We start from the raw sequence: 19,151 nt of genomic DNA on the forward strand, positions 1-19,151 counted from the left end.
TCGAATCAATGTACAGACACATCACTCTCTAGATCCTTATACTGATTATATCTTTCGCTAATGCGCTTACTTCTGCTATTTGAAACTCAAAAGCCATTTGGTTGCTGTGCATATTTTCTTAAAGTGTCTGTGGTCTGGCAGTAATGTGTTCCTGTACCTTTGAGGCAATTTACTGCATTCATTACTTGTTTTATACTGTATGCCAATGCTGTATTGAATACACACTGAGTCTTCACATTAATTCAATGCTAAATATTTAGCATATCCATTACCGGATTGATAATTTATATACACTTGCGTGGAATTAAGGTTTTCTGAGAACTCACTCTCTCTCTCACTATATTTGACAATATAAAAGAAATTATATTTTCCTTAAAGAAAATTAAGCCATTAAGATTTTAGGACCATTCATATTTAATGCATTGTGGTATTATTTTCATAATGATTACTGTAATTTAAAAATATATATATATTATTTAAGATATTTATTTCAACATATTAGACAAATTAAGATCAGAGTTCACATTATGTCAGAATTTTGCAAAGAAATGCTGTGTGTGTGTGTGTGTGTGTGTGTGTGTGTGTGTGTGTGTGTGTGTGTGTGTGTGTGTGTGTGTGTGTGTGTGTGTGTGTGTGTGTGTGTGTGTGTGTGTGTGTGTGTGTGTGTGTGTGTGTGTGTGTGTGTGTGTGTGTGTGTATTATAAATATATATATATATATAATATTGTTTATAGATAGATAGATAGATAGATAGATAGATCAGATGATACTGTAGATAGGCTACATGTAGTTACTTATTATTCGGTACTTAAATATATAATTACACTGTAACACAGACACCTTAAAATAAAGTGTAACCTTTCTTTTTTTAAGAAACATTTCTGTAACATCCAGAGTACAGAGCATGCAGTATCTCTATATATACCCTTGACTAAAGCTGTTTGCGTGTGTGTGTAGATCCTGGCTAATATCATCATCTTCATCTGTGGAAATGTGGCGGGAGCCTATCACAAACACCTGATGGATTTGGCTCTTAAACAGACGTACCACGACACCTGCAACTGCATCAAGTCTCCCATCAAACTGGAATCAGAGAAGCATCAGCAGGTACGACTAGAGGGATAAACAGATTGCCTGTACCACGTTGCTTTCAAAGAACAGATAAAGCGTGGTGCCCGGTCCTTCAGGGAACAGGAAGTTAATGTAGGCCTCGTTTGGGGAGGTATCGGATAGGTTTGAGCATGAGTCATTCCTGCAGCTGTATTGAAGAGATCATTATATCACCACAATGGGTGGCTAATATTAGAAGGCGGAGGGGGCCGAGAGTTACATTTGTTTTCCCCCCCAGCAGTTTCCTGTTGGATACGGGTGGGGCGGAAGTCTGTACAAGGCACCCCTCTTGCCTGGGTTAGTTTTGCTTATTGTTGTTTTGTGTGAAATAATGAGAAAGTGTTTCTCCGTGGCGATGGCTGAGTGAGTGAAATATGATCAGCGAGATAAAAGCAGATCGCTGGCGGCACTTCTGCTCCATCAGGAATGATCACTCTCACTCTGTGAAATATCAGCCTGTTGAGCACATACCCTCAGCATCATTATTCTATGAATGTTATCGGAGTTGTGTTTTAGGCTTTCTTGGCGATTACAGAGCACAAGGCAAAGGCAATGTTTCACTTACAGTCACTGCGCAACATGATTGAATCTTGTATGTATGTTCTGTGTACTGTGAGAATGGAGCTCTTCAGTCAGTTCATCATCAACTGTCGGTTCTTTCAGCCATATTGTAAAACATGCTGGAGCATTTCCTTAATTTACCTCCTGCAGGGCTGCTCACTGTTTGGTCATTCCAATCAGAACATTAGTACAGCACAGACCATCAGCCTAATTACAGATATGCTTCATTTTACATTTCAAGGGTGAATAAAACATTATCTTTGAAATATATTTTGTCATTAGAAGAGTTCAGGTTTGAAAAAGCACAGCACAATATTTGCAAACCCCTAAACTTACTCATGAATAATACCTTAAATCTTGCAGTTTGTTGAGAAGTTTGTTTTATCTCGAATATTGAATATATTTACAGACCCTTTCCAAAAAATTTGAATATCATGGAAAAGTTTATTTATTTCCATAATTCCATTCAAAACGTTAAACTTCCATTGATTATAGATTCAGGGCCCACAACTTAAACGATTTCAAGTATTTAGTTGTTTATTTGTACATAATTTGGGCTTCCAGCTCATAAAACCCACGAAAACAGGATTTAAAAAAATTAGAATATTACATGAAATCACACAGTAATTACACAGTTAAACCATGGTCATTGAACCAGGTTTTGGTTCTTTTGGCAGTGTGGGCAGGTGCAAATCCTGAAAAAAAAATATATATATATATATTTAAAAATCACCTGGTAAAAGTATACACTGTAACAAATTGCTGTAAAATTTACAAGATTACCGTAAATCATAAACTACAATTATACTGTAAAATTATACAGCACACCTGTAAAAGCAGCAAAACAAGAGCAGCTGTGAATTTAAAGTTCTTTAATGTAATCTTTACAGTATGTTACTCTTATTAATAATGTATATATATTTTTTGAATATATCTCATTATATTTGATTGAAATCTTAAGTTAACATGTCAACTTTGAAGGCCCTAAAATACATTTTAGAATATCTTTTTTTTTTTTTTTGTCTAAATTGTTTAGTGGTTTAAAAAAACACTGAATGAGAATTCATAAAATCTTAGACTTGATGGTGGACATGTTTGACTTGGGCCAGGAAGCAACCTCCTAGCAACACCCTAAAAATCACATTGGACCCCTAAACAAGCCCACAGAAACACTCCAGCCACAATATTCACATCCACATTTTCTTCAAACTAAAAATCTCTAAGTGATATACTTCATATGTAATATTCATATGATAGGATGTCCAAAAATAACATCCAATTTTGCTAATTAATATTTCTGCACTTTAACAGAGCAGAAATCATATTAATTTATACTGTAGAAAAAGAACCACAATGGATTAATGACATAATTTCCTTTAGCAATCACTCCCCCAGACCGGAGGACATGCAGTACTTGAACCCATTAGTGTGGACAACCTGCTTTGATTTGCCTCTTCTTTTGTTTTATAATAGTACATTAATGGATTTCACCTTTTTTCCTGCTGTCACAATCTGCACATGGCACACACCCCATTATTATCATTATTATTATTATTTTTGACCTTCATTAAAGGTGCTCTAAGTGATGCGACGCGTTTTTTAGGCCCAAACATTTTTTGTCACATACAGCAAACATCTCCTCACTATCTGCTAGCTGCCTGTCCCCCGAACACACTGTCAAAAAACGCGGTCTCTCTAGACACCACAGGCTCCACAAACGGCAACAAAAACAAACTGGGCTCACCTGCACCACGAAACACAACAAACAGTGCTCCAGCCAATGACCGACAAGAAGTATTGAAGGGTGGGGTTTGGGGGGTTAGTGCGCGACTGCGCGTACACATGAAGGGGGTGTGGAGGAGAGAGAAGCATGAAGAGGGAAGTTTGAATTATGGTCGACACACGACCAAAGAGACGACGTTTCGATGAACAAATTGCAAAGAAGAGGGACAAGGATAAGGAACGCGTGAAGTCCCGAATTTACATCGGAAAAACCTTCGAAAGGTGGCGAGAACTCCGCAGGCAGAAGGGCTTCCAATCCGACATAGTTGCTCTGTTTTTGCAGAACAGGTAAATCCATTTTTCTTTCTAAACTGACGTTCATGTTCGCCAAACAAGGATGTCATTTATAGGCTATTGACAACTTTGACTAAATTTGTTTACGACGCTGCCGTTGTTTATGCTCACTGGGAAACGTGAAGCTAACGTTATCTTGCTATTATTGCATCCTTGTATGGGAGCTATAGTTATAACCTCAGGTGGCGAAACGATTAAGATAATGTTTCTCTTTTTCTGCGTTCTGTTCTGCAATATATAAAAGCATTTATCTAACTTGGCGACATTACACATTGAATGAAGTATCAGTAAAACTTAACTTTGTTTGTAGTGACTATTTTGACTTTCCTTTATGCCGGAAGGGAGGGGAGGAGGGAGGAGACGGGATGAGGAGGAGGGAGGGTCTAGCTAGCCTCCGTTTTGTTTGACAACAATTCGAATGTCAACAAGAAGTTACGACTCCCGGGATCGCTTAGAGCACCTTTAAGCACTATGTGAAGAGAGAGAAAAAAAATGAGGAAGAGTGACCCGGTAATAAAAAGAAAAATTAATGGATTCACTGTAACCCTGTGTTTACCCTCTTTTAAGTGTGAATAATTGCTTAACCCAGGGTCAAAAATTTACTTAAATAGTGGTTTACCAATATGTCCAATGCTAATATGCTATCTAAAGAACAGGTTGGCTGAAATAATAAAATAATATCCCAATAAATAAAGAATAAAATTTAACAGCATCTGAGCAAACAAGTCTTTGGTAGAATCACAAATGTTTCTTTTACAATCAGGGTAGTTCATTAGTTGCAGGAGACATCTGTTACACTGCTATGATTCAATCTGTTCATCCACCTCAGTTTTCATTTTTCTCAAATTTTCTCTCTCACTCCACCTGCCATCCATCATTTGTAAACAAAAATACATAAATTAAAAAATTAAAAAGTGCTCAAAGATTAGGGCTTTGTTCTAAATAACATAGTACCATACTACTTGTACATGTATGTATGTAGCATTTATAGTGTGAAAAATGCAAATTCTATATGAACAGAATATCTGGATGACGTAGTACAAAAAAAAGAACAGAGCACACTGTCCTGAGAAATGCAGTGCGTCAAACTTAATCTTCCATCTTTTGGTAATAATTTGCTTTTTTTTAAAGAACAGCATTTATTTGAAATAGATTTTTTTACAACATTATAAATATCTTTACTGTCACTTTTGATCAATTAAAAGTATTTGTTTCTTTTTTATCTTTTGAATGGTAGTGTATCACGATTCCACAAAAATATTAAGAAGCACAACTCTATCCAGTAGTGATAATAATAAATGTTTCTTGAGCAGCAAATCAGAATATTAGAATGATTTCTAAATGTGACACTGAAGGTTAAAGTAATGATGCTGAAAATTCAGTCTTGACGTCACATGAATAAATTACATTTAAAAATATTTTCAAATAGAAAACAGTTCTTTTATATTTTAATTATAAATATGAAAATATAATATTAAATCTTGATTAGAAACTTTTGACCAGTATATCAGTAATTCGATTTTGAATTAATTTACAAACATAGCCTAGGAAACCATTCAAAGGAATGGCGTATATAACTTTCCTCCTCTCTACGACCAATAGGAGCGCCTCTTGCTGTCCCTGCTGCCCGCCCACATCGCGAGAGTGATGAAGGCAGAAATCATTCAGAGGCTGAAGGGTCCTAACTTTGGCCATGCCGAAAACACCAACAACTTCCACAACCTCTATGTACAGAGACACACCAATGTAAGGTAGGACTTATGACACACATACTAGCGTATCTGTGCACTCAGCTGATTTATTTTAGGCAGCCTATATATAATAAAATATATATTTCCTATACACTGCACCTGCTCTCCACTGAGCTGTCCTACCCTCAATAGATTTACATTTACATTTACATTTATTCATTTAGCTGACGCTTTTATCCGAAGCGACTTACAATTGCTATATATGTCAGAGGTCGCACGCCTCTGGAGCAACTAGGGGTTAAGTGTCTTGCTCAGGGACACATTGGTGTCTCACAGTGGATTCGAACCCGGGTCTCTCACACCAAAGGCATGTGTCTTATCCATTGCGCCACCACCACCACCAATAGATCCTGTCAAACCCTCCTGCCCTCTTTCAGTCTGCACACAATAAACAAGCTATTCATCAACCCAGATACAAGTAGCTCTCATCTAAAAGAGCCTAGACACTTTTGTATGCTTCAATTAAAAAGTAGAAGCAAACACAATCTTCTGCTATACAGGGCAAACTGTTGAAGAGGCTTTTCATCAAAACGCAAATGTCATTTTGTTAAATGCATTGAAGGACAAGTAGTGCTTTGCTGTTTTTAAAGCATTACTGCTATCTGCTTCAAAACGGTTCTCCTTCCCCTATAATATCCTTTTGATTTTTTCAGTAACTCTTTCTGAATGGTACATTGATAAGTTAACAAGTTAATGACTTTATGAGTGAGTCATTTACTCATTTACTTGAACCGATTCGTTAACAAAACAAGAAACTTTTTATGAGTCACTGAATCATTCACTCAGTGATTTACTCAAAAACAGTGATTTTTTTCTACTCTTTATGAATAAGTCATAGAATAATTTACTTATCCAATTTATTCAAAAATACATATTAATTCAGGGGCTAATTAAGTGTCTTTATGAGTGAGTCATTGAATCGCTCCCTCAAGTCATTAATTAATTCAGCTCAGAGACGTAACAGTTGATTCTTCTGTGGCTGTGAAAAAGACAAAATAACTGCTAAAATTGTATCTGAAATGTACGTTTCTCAGTATAATGTCAGTTTTTTTGAACTTTTGTATAAGAGCAGTATCACACAATCATGCTGTTGGTTTAAATATCAGCACAACAGAGTGTTTAAGGACGTTCAGATATTTGTACACAAGACAAATGCTTATTAAGAAAATAATAATTTGCGAGCTGTGTATTATTTCCAGTTCAAAAAAATATAAATTCATGCTCTTTAACAGTTGCATAAGTCTCCTTTTGAGTTTTCTCTAACATTTTCCACAGCATTCTGTATGCAGACATTGTTGGATTCACGCGTCTGGCCAGTGACTGTTCACCTGGAGAACTAGTCTACATGCTCAATGAGCTCTTCGGCAAATTTGACCAGATAGCCAAGGTATCATAAGTCCTAACAGGCATACATACATAAAAAAGTGATGTCAGCCTAGGAAAATATTCACCCTTTATTCAAATATGAAACATTTAAGCATATTGCGTAGTTGTGCTTAGAGTCAATTGTTTTATTTGTGATAATGAAATGAAACATCATTTTTAGCCAGGCTGTCATACAAAGAAATTATGAACACATGCAAAAACAAAGAGAACCAACAAAATATTAATAACTGATTATGTTGTAGTCAATGTATGTTTTTTTTTTCCTTTGAGCTTTTTTTTCCTGTACAGAATGTAATGTCTTATACACTGCCGTCTAATTTGGTTTTATGCAGGACAACGACTGCATGCGGATCAAGATTCTGGGCGACTGCTATTACTGTGTGTCAGGGCTGCCGGACCCTTTGACCGACCATGCCAATAACTGTGTGAAGATGGGGCTGGACATGTGTGAAGCCATCAAGTAAAAGAACACACTGTCTTTTTCAAACACATAATTATTACACAGCTCTCTGAAATACTAATTGATTCTAATTGGTCAATCACAGCTATATACACTAAAATATATTTGTTCAATAACCGCTAAATGGACTAATTGACCTTTGTTTCAGGAAGATTCAGCTGTGCTATTTAAATGTCTGTGCAAACACAGTGTAAAATTCAGTCCTGATAAGCAAATTTAACCAAAATTTGGTAAGGCTTACAATGCCTGAGGTTGCTAGCCTGTGGGTCATTTCTCAGGGTGTCCCATAAGCCAGTGCCTATCAGGGTTTATTTTGAGATGCACATTATCCCTTACATATTTTTCCGTTTCTTCATTAGAACATAAAGACCCTTTGAATTGTGTCTGCTACAAAGTCCTAAAACCACTACACATGAGCTTTTATTCACATTATGCCCTTTCATCATCTACCAGGGACCACTTCTGTGTCTTTTTTTCCCATGGTGTCTGTCTTTTCAAGCACTTCTCTCTGAGGCTGAAATAACCTGGATTCTCAAGACGCTCAGATGTGTGATATTGTTGAAACCCACACATTCTCCTTTTCCTCTCTTTTTCCATCTCAAAGTGCAGCCTCGTTTTCCAGTCCCTTTCACGATTCCTCACCCATTCTTAATTTTTCCGCTCTTCTGCTACACATTCACTCTCCGTACTGAAATTGTTGTTACGCACACGCACTCACACACACACACACACACACACACACACACACACACACACACACACACACACACACACACACACACACACACACACACACACACACAAATCCATTTGAGGAGGTAATTGAGGACACTCCAGAGTATTTTCCAACATGGCGTAGCTCAGGCTGAGGGGCTCTTAGAAATAAGTATGGTGTGTGACAGGTACACTGAAATGATATGTCAGCAACACACCTCCTGTGGTGCCATGCACATTTATTTGTTTGTTTGTTTGTTAATTTTTTTGTTTTGTTTCGTTTCGTTTCTTCAGCAAGGTCATGGATTTGTTGCAGGTGAAGCATGGTTATACTATATGGTTATACCACAAACTAGACTGGAAACAAACTAGCATAATCCAGCCTGCATTAATATTCATTCTGGCCTAAACTGTTCTTTCCAGCTGGGAAATCGTAACATTCAAGCTGCCTTATCTAAAACACAAGATGTTCTGTGTGCTGAATGAATATATACACAGGCACCAGGCACACTCCCTCAGAAACTAACACGTACCACCGTAATCCTGGCACCTTCTGATATTTAATTTGCTATAAATATTTCTGGTGTTAAGTTATGTCAGTGTAATATGGTACTGTTTCAGTAATTTCAAAGGATGGAGGGAGAGACTGAAGTGTGTATGTGCTGTAAAAAAAATCTTCATGACACTGGGAGAAAACTTGCTTTATTTACATGTAATATTAATGAGTAAGGGCCCTTTCACACCTACCTTGTTTGGTCCGGACTTTCGGACTTTTCAGTTTGGTCCGAATCAAAATTACAGGTGTGAAACCTCCCCCGGACCACGGTCCGGACCAAACAGACGAAATTTGGTCCGACGAAAAGAGGTGGTCTCGGTCCGGATCAAACTGTTCAAAGGTTTGGTTCGTTTCTAGTGTGAAAGCATTTTCTGTATGGTTCGGACTTTCGGACCATTTACAGGAAGTTCCGGTGGTTCCCGCGTAGCATAAACAACTGAAGAAGAATATTTATGTGCAGATCTGTCAGTCCTGCCCACAGCGTTTCTTCCAGCTGATTCGCGCGCGCGCGCACACACACACGCACACATTTGTCCTGCATCCTACCGGCGATGATTTGTTTGCACAACGAGGACGTTCATTTGGCGAATTTGAACTAGCGTCGAGTATAGTTGGTGCTGGAGGGAGTAATGCCGTAATAATAACAGCATAGTGGCAACGATAATATGCGTCTGTTCATTCATTCTTGTCAAAGTTACCCGCCGAATTGACAACACGCTGACGTCAGACGCACGTCCGTTTACAAACCAATCAATGTCAATATGCAGCCATGTAGATGATGACGACAGGACGCAAGTACGTCATGAAAAGTTCTTTAGTGCGCTCGCATAATTGCAATGTGAAACCAAACCAAAACTAACCAAATGTATACAATGTATCAAAACATGAACTTTGGTTCGGACCTTGGTGCGGACTTTCAGGTGTGAAAGGGCCCTTAAATCAGTCAAGAGTCAAGTCAAGTCAAGTCAAGTTTATTTGTATAGCGCTTTTCACAATACAGATTGTATCAAAGCAGCTTCACAGTATTAAATTTAAATAATACAACAAAGTTTGTTTCAAGAGGAATTTATTGATTGATGAAATTAAATTAAATATCCCCAAAATATCCCCAACTGAGCAAGCCAAAGGCAACAGTGGCAAGGAACCGAAAAACTCCATCAAGTGACCTAATGGTGTCCTAAAACTCCATCAGGTGACCTAATGGAGAAAAAAACCTTGGGAGAACCCAGGCTCAGTCGGGGGCCAGTTCTCCTCTGGCATTTATGAGCTAGAGGCCGGATTGTAGTTTGAACTGTGGGATTATATGAATGCCTGGCTGAAGAGATGCGACTTTAATCTAGTTTTAAACTGGGAGAGCGAGTCTGAGCAACGAACAGTATCAGGAAGACTATTCCAGAGTTTTGGAGCCAAATGTGAAAATGCTCTCCCTCCTTTGGTGGTTCTGAATATCCTAGGTATGACCAAAAGCCTTGAATTTAGTGATCTTAAAGAGCGCGATGGATTATAGGGCGACAGAAGATCCGTTAAATAGACTGGAGCTAAGCCGTTTAGGGCTTTATAAGTCAGTAGCAATACCTTGTAATTAATACGGAACTTTATAGGTAACCAATGCAGTGATGATAAAATCGGTGTTATATGATCATATTTTCTTGATCTCGTAAGAACTCTAGCGGCGGCATTTTGGACTAACTGTAGCTTGTTTATTGAGGATGCAGGACAACCAGCTAATAAGGCATTACAGTAATCCAGTCTCGAGGTCATGAATGCATGAACTAACTTTTCTGCATCAGAAACTGATAGCATATTACGTAGCTTAGCAATGTTTCTAAGGTGGAAAAAGGCTGTTTTTGTAACATATGAAATATGATTTTCAAAAGACAGGTTGCAATCGAGTATAACACCCAGGTCTTTTACTGTAGCGGATAAAGTAACAGGACATCCTATGATGTTAAAGTTGTATTGTGCGAGGTTTTGTGGGCGGTTTTTTGAACCGATGTGTAAAGAGTGTCCAGTATTATGTTTATTATGATTTTAGTATTATGTTTTTCATGACCTTTTTATGCTTAAAATGTCAGTTAGTTGACAAATTTTAATTGTGCCTTCACATAAATTCCTTTTAAAAAAAAGTATCTTTTTTTATTTTTAGACTTTTTCAATAATGACTGTTAATCGATTAAAAATGTATATCGAAATAATGACATAGCATGCTGATTAATTAATCAGATTTATCACAAACACAACACAGAAAGGCTCTAACACTAATGTTGCAGATGTGTAAATATAATTATAATTTTTTTACGTTTTTTTTATTAGTAATAGTAAAGAATGATCAGGTGTGTCCAAACCTTTAATACTTTTCCTGTTATTTCAGGAAAGTGAGAGATGCCACTGGGGTTGACATTAACATGCGTGTTGGAGTTCACTCTGGGAATGTTCTCTGCGGTGTGATTGGCCTCCAGAAATGGCAGTATGATGTTTGGTCACATGATGTCACCCTGGCCAATCACATGGAGGCAGGGGGTGTACCTGGGTAAGATCAGCATATGACTTTTGTTTTTCCCCATTTCAGAATTTTCACATATTTGCTACAAGTGCTATTATGCTCATGGAGGGTTCTTGACGTTAATAGAAATGTTCTTTTGAAAGCACAATGAATGTGCTTTTGTGCTACTAATGAATGTTCCGTTGAATAACCCAAAACATAACAGAAACGCAAAGGGGTACATTCATTCTTCATATCTTAACTCTATTGTCTCTGCAGGCTTTGGAACATTTGTGAAATACTCATATAATGCACCTGTTTTTGTGAAGTGCCCTTTCATTTGCCAGTCTGTAATAGTTTGTGTGCTCCTCTCCAGACGGGTTCACATCTCTTCTGTAACACTGGAACATTTGAAAGGAGCATATAAAGTCGAGCCAGGCAACGGACTAAGCAGAGATAGTTACCTGAAAGAGCACGGCATCATCACGTACCTAGTCATCAACCCGAAGGTAAAAAAAATCAGAGCAAATTTAGAGCAAATTAATTATTTTAACTTTTTTTCAGCTATAAGAATAATTGTGGCAACATCTATTTTCATAAATAAAATTATGAATAACAAAAACAATCCATTCATTACCCAGAAAATGAGTTAAACAAAAGCATTAATAAAAGCCAAACAAACCTTCTGTATGATATTTAATTAATCATATCACAATATGTCTAGTTATGCAACTACTTTGCTAATTAGCATTGCATTCAATTCACCTTGAGCGCTAATTAGCATAATTACACTATTTAGACTTTGCAGTTACACAAATGTGACTTTGTGGTCATATGTGACAACCTTGGAAAGACTGTTTATCAAAACTCAGAATATCCGTCCATTGAGGTGTGTGTGGGCTTTTCAGCCCACAGATATCATAATGCCTGGTATAATTTATTCAAATAACAATAGCTATTGTTTTATTTATCCAGTGCTTTATTTACTTTTCAACAATGCATTTGCTTTGCCCGAGGTAACAAAAGCAGCAAATCTTTCTCATAAGAGACTCGTACATTTATTTCTGTTCGGTTTGAGCCTCTCGGCCCTCTTATCATAACAGCCCACTGCACACCCACTCCCTTCACATTCCCAATATGATGACTGAATTTGAGTTTGGAGGGCTTTTGCTTGTTTGTTTAGTTGATGCCTTTAAGCTTTTTTTTCTTTCTTTTTTTCTGATGAACTATGGCCATTGAGTTAAGTTGGTGTAAAGTAGAATGTACATATTGGCTCTGTTATCTTAAATACTATAGCAGGGGTTTTCTACCTTTTGGTGTCAAGTACCCTCAAATATGACAAAAGAGACCACTTCCTAAAACACATATTCATTCATGTACGTATAAAGCCCCCTCTTCCCATTTTCAGGTATAAGACCCCATTTATACTGTCTGATATTGTGTGATGACAACATGTTTTCAAAATTAATTAATTGCCTTTTATATTGTCACTGTACTAAAGCCATTGGCAATTATTAAAATATTATCTGGAAAATATTTACTTTGTTGACAGAATACCTTTTTTATACCCATCAGTGCTGTTAAATGTATAAACCGGGGGGGCGGGGTTCTTTTGAAGGGGGGGATAGATGTAAAAAAATGTTGTATATGTGAATAAGATGTGTTGCATAATTAATAAAAAAATAAATAAAAAAAAAATACACTTTCAGACACTGGAAATACACTTTTAAGTGTATCTTTTATAGCACATTATCTATTTGCCTCTGTAGATTTCAATTACAGTACATATCTTTAAAGGCCGTTTCCTCAAAATGAGTGTTTTCTCCTGTTCTGAGGCAGAAATCTCCACTTCACCAGCAATTACATAACACCAAACTTTACAGGTTTATTTTTACAGAGGAGTTTATATAATTTGCCTGATTTTATACTTTTTATTCCTAATTTTGTTTGAAAACGTGTTTTTTTTTCTGGCTGTTGACAGTATTTTCTGATAATAAAGAGATAAAAAGAGACCCTCTGTAAAAACTTTTGACTCTAATATGTTGTTCTAGAAATGTATGCAAATGAGTGCATATTCATTTAGATAATGCCTCATTTGCATATTTAAACAACATTTCAGAAAGAACTTGTAATTTAATTTTTTTTTGCAATTCTTAATGTAATCAATCAACTGAGGGAGTATAGTGATATCTATTAGGGTTTTTTTTACCATATGGGGTGTCTTGCGTCTTCTCATTGGATAAGGACCCGGTTTCATTTAAACCAGGAAGTTGAAAATAGCACAAAAAGGTTTAAAATGAGCTAGTTTCCTCCAACAATCAAAACTAACGTATTGTAACATTGGCTTCTATGATGTTCAACACATAACTGTTAAAATCTCAGAAAATTTGGTTTGATGACCTTTTAAAAATGAACCAAATAATAATGTTTTTCAAATCTGCTTACAATCAAAAGGTCCCAGTTTTATGACCATATTTGTATCTTAGCAGATTTTTGGAATGTTCATATTTGATTCCATTTGGATTGGATCCAAATCATAATAATAATAATAATAATAAAACAAAAAACATTAGAAAATTCTGCTCTGTACATGTCAGGTTCTGGGTGGATGAAGTAGGAGGCGAACTCGAGGATGAAGAAACAAAAGTTTTAATTCTCAATTATCACAAATACAAGGAACAGGGAGCAAACGCTCAGAACAAGGATAACCTGACATTAAACAAACATTAACATTGACCGACCAGTGAAGAGTGAAAACCAGGAACTTAAATACACACACAGATGAACACAAGACAGGTGATGCAGATAATGATGATGATGAACAGGTGGGTAATGAAGGGAGTGAGTTCATGTGTGGAAACAAGGAGGATTCTGGGAACTGTAGTGCAGACAGGACGATGACAGACCGTGAATGTGACAGTACACCAGTGGCTCACAATAGGTTTTGCTTCAGGACCCAGATTTTACATTAGACATCAAGTACCAAAATTCGTTTAGCATCCAAAAGAAACACAGAAATGTCCTGAAAATCAGTATCAGCTCATGTAATACATTTGATTAAAAAATCTATTACAAAACACACCTGTGACCCACCACTTCAGTACATATTCTTATCCGATTTTTGGGATTACGCCTCTAGCCTGTAACACATCCATTTAAACGTGTACTTCATGTTATGGTGTTACTTAGGCAGAAAAACGGAGTCCCCTGCTTCCTCCTCGTCTTCGCACTACTCTGGATGGAGTCAAGATGAGGGCGTCTGTCCGTATGACACAGTACCTTGAGTCCTGGGGAGCAGCCAAACCTTTTGCTAACCTCCACCATCGAGACAGCATGACCAATGAGAACGGCAAGATCAACACACACGTGAGTCAACCTGAGCACATGGAAAGAAAACAGATTTTAATGGTGATCAGTCAACAGGACTAGCTTAATTATAGTGCTCTTTTAATTCCATTTTGCTTCATATTTTCTTACAGGACGTGCCGTTAGGGCAATTCAACTTTCAGCAAAGGTCCGAAAGGTCTGTTTTTTTTTCTACTGTTTATTGCTTTATAACAAAAAAAGAGCAAAAATGTAAATTCAAGTGAATAACCTTTCAGAACATTTACACTGACCTCATCTGCATTTCTATGGTTGTTTGAAGTCTCTCTCTCTCCTTTTTCCTCTCCAATCCCTTTCAGAACAAAATCGCAGAAGAAGAGATTTGAAGAAGTGTTGAATGAAAGAATCATTCGCACTATTGATGGCATCAACTCACAGAAGTGAGTGTCCATAATGCTCTGCATCTTATACATATGGAGGAACACATGAATTCTCTGCAAAATATCACAAGAAATAGTGATAATAAGGATCAAATCTGAGCCCACAGTGAAAGTGTCTAATTTATACCTGGACATTTTTTTAAAAGATGTGTAACATGTAAAACAAATATTTATTACCATTTTTTTAAGTAATGAAAGCAAAATACTTAAAAAATAATAATAAATAAAAAACATAATTGTTAAATAATTTTAAAAAAGTATTATATATATATATATATATATATATATATATATATACACTATATATAATCGAAAATTCTAAAATAGAAGGATTTTCCGTGGTCTCAGATTTTGGACCCTGATATACAGTATAACAATTATTTGTCAATTACAATTCACTTTCAGAGCATTTCCTGCATCAGTGCCACCAAATAAGCTATTATAATAGTGATTCACCTTGACAATGAGAATTTAATTGTTATAAATTACTTTATTTATGCTTTCTTTCCACCAGACAGTGGCTGAAGTCAGAGGACATTCAAAGGATATCTCTGTTCTTTCACAATAAGACACTCGAAAAAGAGGTACATCCCCTCTTGAGATGTGGTATGTGCTATTGAATGACTAATACTGTAGGTGCTTCATTGTGAAGAGAAAAACACATCAGAATTAGAAATAAGACCATCAAAGCAAAGACGTATAGGAAAAACGTAAGAGCTGAGATATTTAACTTTTTTCTTTTTTCTTCTAACAGTACAGGGCCACGACTCTGCCGGCCTTCAAGTACTACGTCACCTGTGCTTGTCTCATTTTCTTCTGCATCTTTATAGTGCAGGTTTTAGTCTTGCCCAAGTAAGTACCATCTCCACGACATCTTTAAAGCATGCCATTGTCTTTCACGACGCAATTACGCAGACAGCCACTGTCTCCCACAGCACTTAGACCTACTGACACATAATAATATTACAACGTCTACACAATTGAAATAAAATTAGTGCGCCGATAAATAATGGGCATGATGGGGACATCAGTGCCTGTCTGAAAAAGACTGCCCTGAGCAGACAGTTATAGATTTTTTTTTTTAATCAGAGGTCAGTCTGGTTTGGAAATGATGTCTCCTTTTGTATGAATTCAGAAAAATCTATGCAAGACGTCACCCTAATTTACTGCTCATGTTGACCGTGAACACATTCACAAGAGCCAGAAGCACAACAGTTTTCTCAAGCTGTGTTCTCACTTTCTGTTATTGGTTTTATATCACATTTATGGTGATGTTTGGCACCGCAAAGACTGGAGCTAAACTTTTGTGTTCCTATATTCAAAAACCCATTGAATTAGTGATGCCTGCTTTAGGCTATTCAAATCTAAGTTCTAACCCTAAACTTTGGCATGATATGTGTCCACACTTTTTGTTATATGGACATGAATGCTACTTAATCATGCGGCTTAATGAGAAGAGATGTTCTATTATTCTTCTAAGCAATTAGACTTATGATTTTCACCTAGCAAACAATGAAACAGGTGCAAAATCCTAAAGATCTACGTTGAAGCAGTCATCTGAGCCAGTGTTGTTATTGTGAACTATTGAAAGTGGTTGTTGGTAATTGAAATAAAACTTAAATAAAATAAAATATAAATATTAGATGAAAAGCTTCAGCTTAAAAATCTTAAATAAACATTTTGAAATGATGCCTTAGCAATTAACTGAAATAAGTTTAAGTACTAAATTGACTACTAAATAAAACTAAAATAACACTGATCTGGGCCATATCTCGAGAGCAAAAAGTGTTTTCAATCTCTCGAGATATGGCCCAGATCAGTGTTATTTTCATATTATTTATATTCTATTGTAGTATTTAAGTTGTGATAAATCTGTTATGTGCTTTTGTCATTTATATATGTATATATATATATATATGTATATATGAAGAGTTCAGATGCAAAAGCCTCTAAGTGCCATCTAAAATGTTCTTCTTGAATGATCATTTTTATCAAGCTTATATATTTAATTTCAGTAGTTTCACTTAAATGACAATTAATAGGTCATTTTCATTGCTATTTAAGTGAAATTACTGAAATTAAATATACAAGCTTGATAAAAATGATCATTCAAGAAGAAAATTTCAGATGGCATTTAGAGGCTTTTGCATCTGAACTCTTCATATATATATATATATATATATATATATGTGTGTGTGTGTGTGTGTGTATAGCTTTAATCTATTTTATTTCAGATTTAGTAGTAATTTTAGTACTTAAACTTATTTCAGTTAATTGCTAAGGCATCATTTAAAAAGTCTTGATGTTGTATTTTAAGGTGGGCTCTTTTGACCTGGAGCAGGTAGCAATCAATAAACAATGACTTTAAACATCCTAGCAATGGCATAGCAATGCACTAAAAACAACTTAGAACACCTTATTAACCTCGGTAACCAACTGACCGCAATAGCATCGCGTTTTGCACAGGCAAGCACTTCCAAAAATCCTGTTACATATAAAAAATCTAGCAATGTTCAAGCATGCCTAGCAACAGTTCTTATCTCTATTTATGGCATTACATATGATACATTATGATCTTCTCTTTTCATGTCAGAGAATGAATAAAGATTGGATGTTCGTGTGTGACTTGCTTTAGAGTATCGATGATGATTTTGTCTCTCACAGAACCACCGTCCTTGGAGTATCATTCGGAATGGCTTTCCTTTTGCTCGCCTTGATCCTCGGCATTTGTTTTGCTGGTCACATAATGGTAAGTGGTAAATATAGAAGTAAATATAAAGTAGCTTTCTGTGAGAGTGAATTAAGCAGATTGGCGTGTTTCGTTCATTCTATTTTCCATGGAGGAAATAACTGTATACTAATGTAATTTAATAAGTCGAGCTTCCCTCACATTTGAGACCCTCATCTTGTTAGAGAAAATGTCATTCCGGGAAGAAAAAACACCATATCAAAACAAGATTGAAATTTTCCCTGTTTTAGCCGGAGGAACAACACTCTTTTTCTGCTCTTAGAGAGCATTGTCTATAATCAAATTACGAGCTACTTTGGACCTGCAGAACATAAATGCCTAAGGCAAATGTCACCTGCATGTCTCTCTATTTTCTTTCTCCTGCTCTTTCTTCCTTAATATATTATAAAAGCTTAGAATGAAATGACTTATTCAACGTTCATTTTGTGGTCATATTCCACCCCAAACTAAAAAGAAATGAACATGAAATTATGTTTTCTTAAAGACAATTAAGCCTGTTTTTATGACCATTAAGGTGTATTATATTTCAAGTGAATTCTCATTACATTAATGCAAAACAAATTAATTGTATTTATACTTGTATAGGGGGGATTCTTGTGAGATTCTTCTCTTGTGAGATTCAACCTCATTCCATGGAATTCCAACTATAATTGAAGTAACCTGTATTGAAGCATCCAAGTTATATTTTTAGAAGGCATGACCTTCCAAAGTACTTGAAGGGTTTGCATGCCGTTCACCCACCAACTCGACTTGATTTGGCCCCAGTTCGCTAATTAACCAAGAATTTATGGTGATAAAAGTAGGCCACATTGAATAGAAACATTGCGCTATACCAACCCATCCCCGCCCTCTCCTCTTTTTTTTTCTTCTTTTTTTCTTTTTTTTTTTTTTTTTTTTTGTGTGTGTGTCAAGAGCAAAGCAGCTTGAGTGATGATAATTTGACTGAGTTGTTTGTCATCTTTGTTTCTTGCTGGATAGCAATAAAGTCAAGTCCCCACAGGTTTGGGGATTGTGGGTATGAGACCATTTTATGAAGCTCTGTGTCACTCATGTTGTGTGTTCCTTTTATAGTGGGGCTCTCTTTTGGTTTCACAAACAGCAGTCAGTGTCATGAGTGTCAAGATTTCTTTCTCAGTTTGTTTCCCATTTATCTGATGTGAGATTCCGCACTGTCCTACATTCAGCCCACAGATTCACAAATACAAAAGAGGGGTTAAGGTTATCTTATAGTAGTGCTGTGTTTAAATATGTAAAGCCTTTTTTCTTTTTCTGTTTTTTTTCTGTTACTAACAAATGATTGACTGGCCAGGTGGTTTTATGATTTTTTGTTTAGCTCCTCTGCCTATTTTACTCTTAGTTTTAAGCCTGAAGTCTAGGTTAAGTGTTTTGTGAAGTGATGTACACGGTCAGTTTTGCAAACATATCTCATTATTTACTCAGCCTCATGTCTATCCAAAACCTGTATACAGTTTTCTATGTGCTAAACAAGCATATTGGTCACATTTAGCCTTCACGTCTGTTTCAAAAGCCCCCAAAGTGAGT

The 19,151-nt window shown here is 36.2% G+C and overlaps 1 protein-coding gene across 2 annotated transcripts in view; it reads left to right on the forward strand.

Annotated features, from left to right (window-relative positions):
- Positions 1 to 19,151, forward strand: part of adcy2b (adenylate cyclase 2b (brain)) — a 65,554-nt gene that overhangs the window by 37,236 nt on the left and 9,167 nt on the right. Inside the window, exons 4-15 of one of the 2 annotated variants that reach the window (XM_082185284.1) lie at positions 958 to 1,107; positions 5,350 to 5,498; positions 6,774 to 6,885; positions 7,217 to 7,344; positions 10,986 to 11,144; positions 11,473 to 11,605; positions 14,286 to 14,462; positions 14,576 to 14,610; positions 14,780 to 14,860; positions 15,375 to 15,444; positions 15,615 to 15,712; positions 17,525 to 17,609. In XM_082185284.1, the coding sequence (XP_082041410.1) occupies positions 958 to 1,107; positions 5,350 to 5,498; positions 6,774 to 6,885; positions 7,217 to 7,344; positions 10,986 to 11,144; positions 11,473 to 11,605; positions 14,286 to 14,462; positions 14,576 to 14,610; positions 14,780 to 14,860; positions 15,375 to 15,444; positions 15,615 to 15,712; positions 17,525 to 17,609 (1,377 nt within the window). Of the gene's footprint in view, positions 1 to 957; positions 1,108 to 5,349; positions 5,499 to 6,773; positions 6,886 to 7,216; positions 7,345 to 10,985; positions 11,145 to 11,472; positions 11,606 to 14,285; positions 14,463 to 14,575; positions 14,620 to 14,779; positions 14,861 to 15,374; positions 15,445 to 15,614; positions 15,713 to 17,524; positions 17,610 to 19,151 lie in introns of both variants that reach the window. The other variant, XM_082185283.1, reaches the window with a different exon arrangement.

This window comes from Leuciscus leuciscus, assembly GCF_965113295.1.
Source record: "Leuciscus leuciscus genome assembly, chromosome: 12".
Taxonomy (NCBI): domain Eukaryota; kingdom Metazoa; phylum Chordata; class Actinopteri; order Cypriniformes; family Leuciscidae; genus Leuciscus; species Leuciscus leuciscus.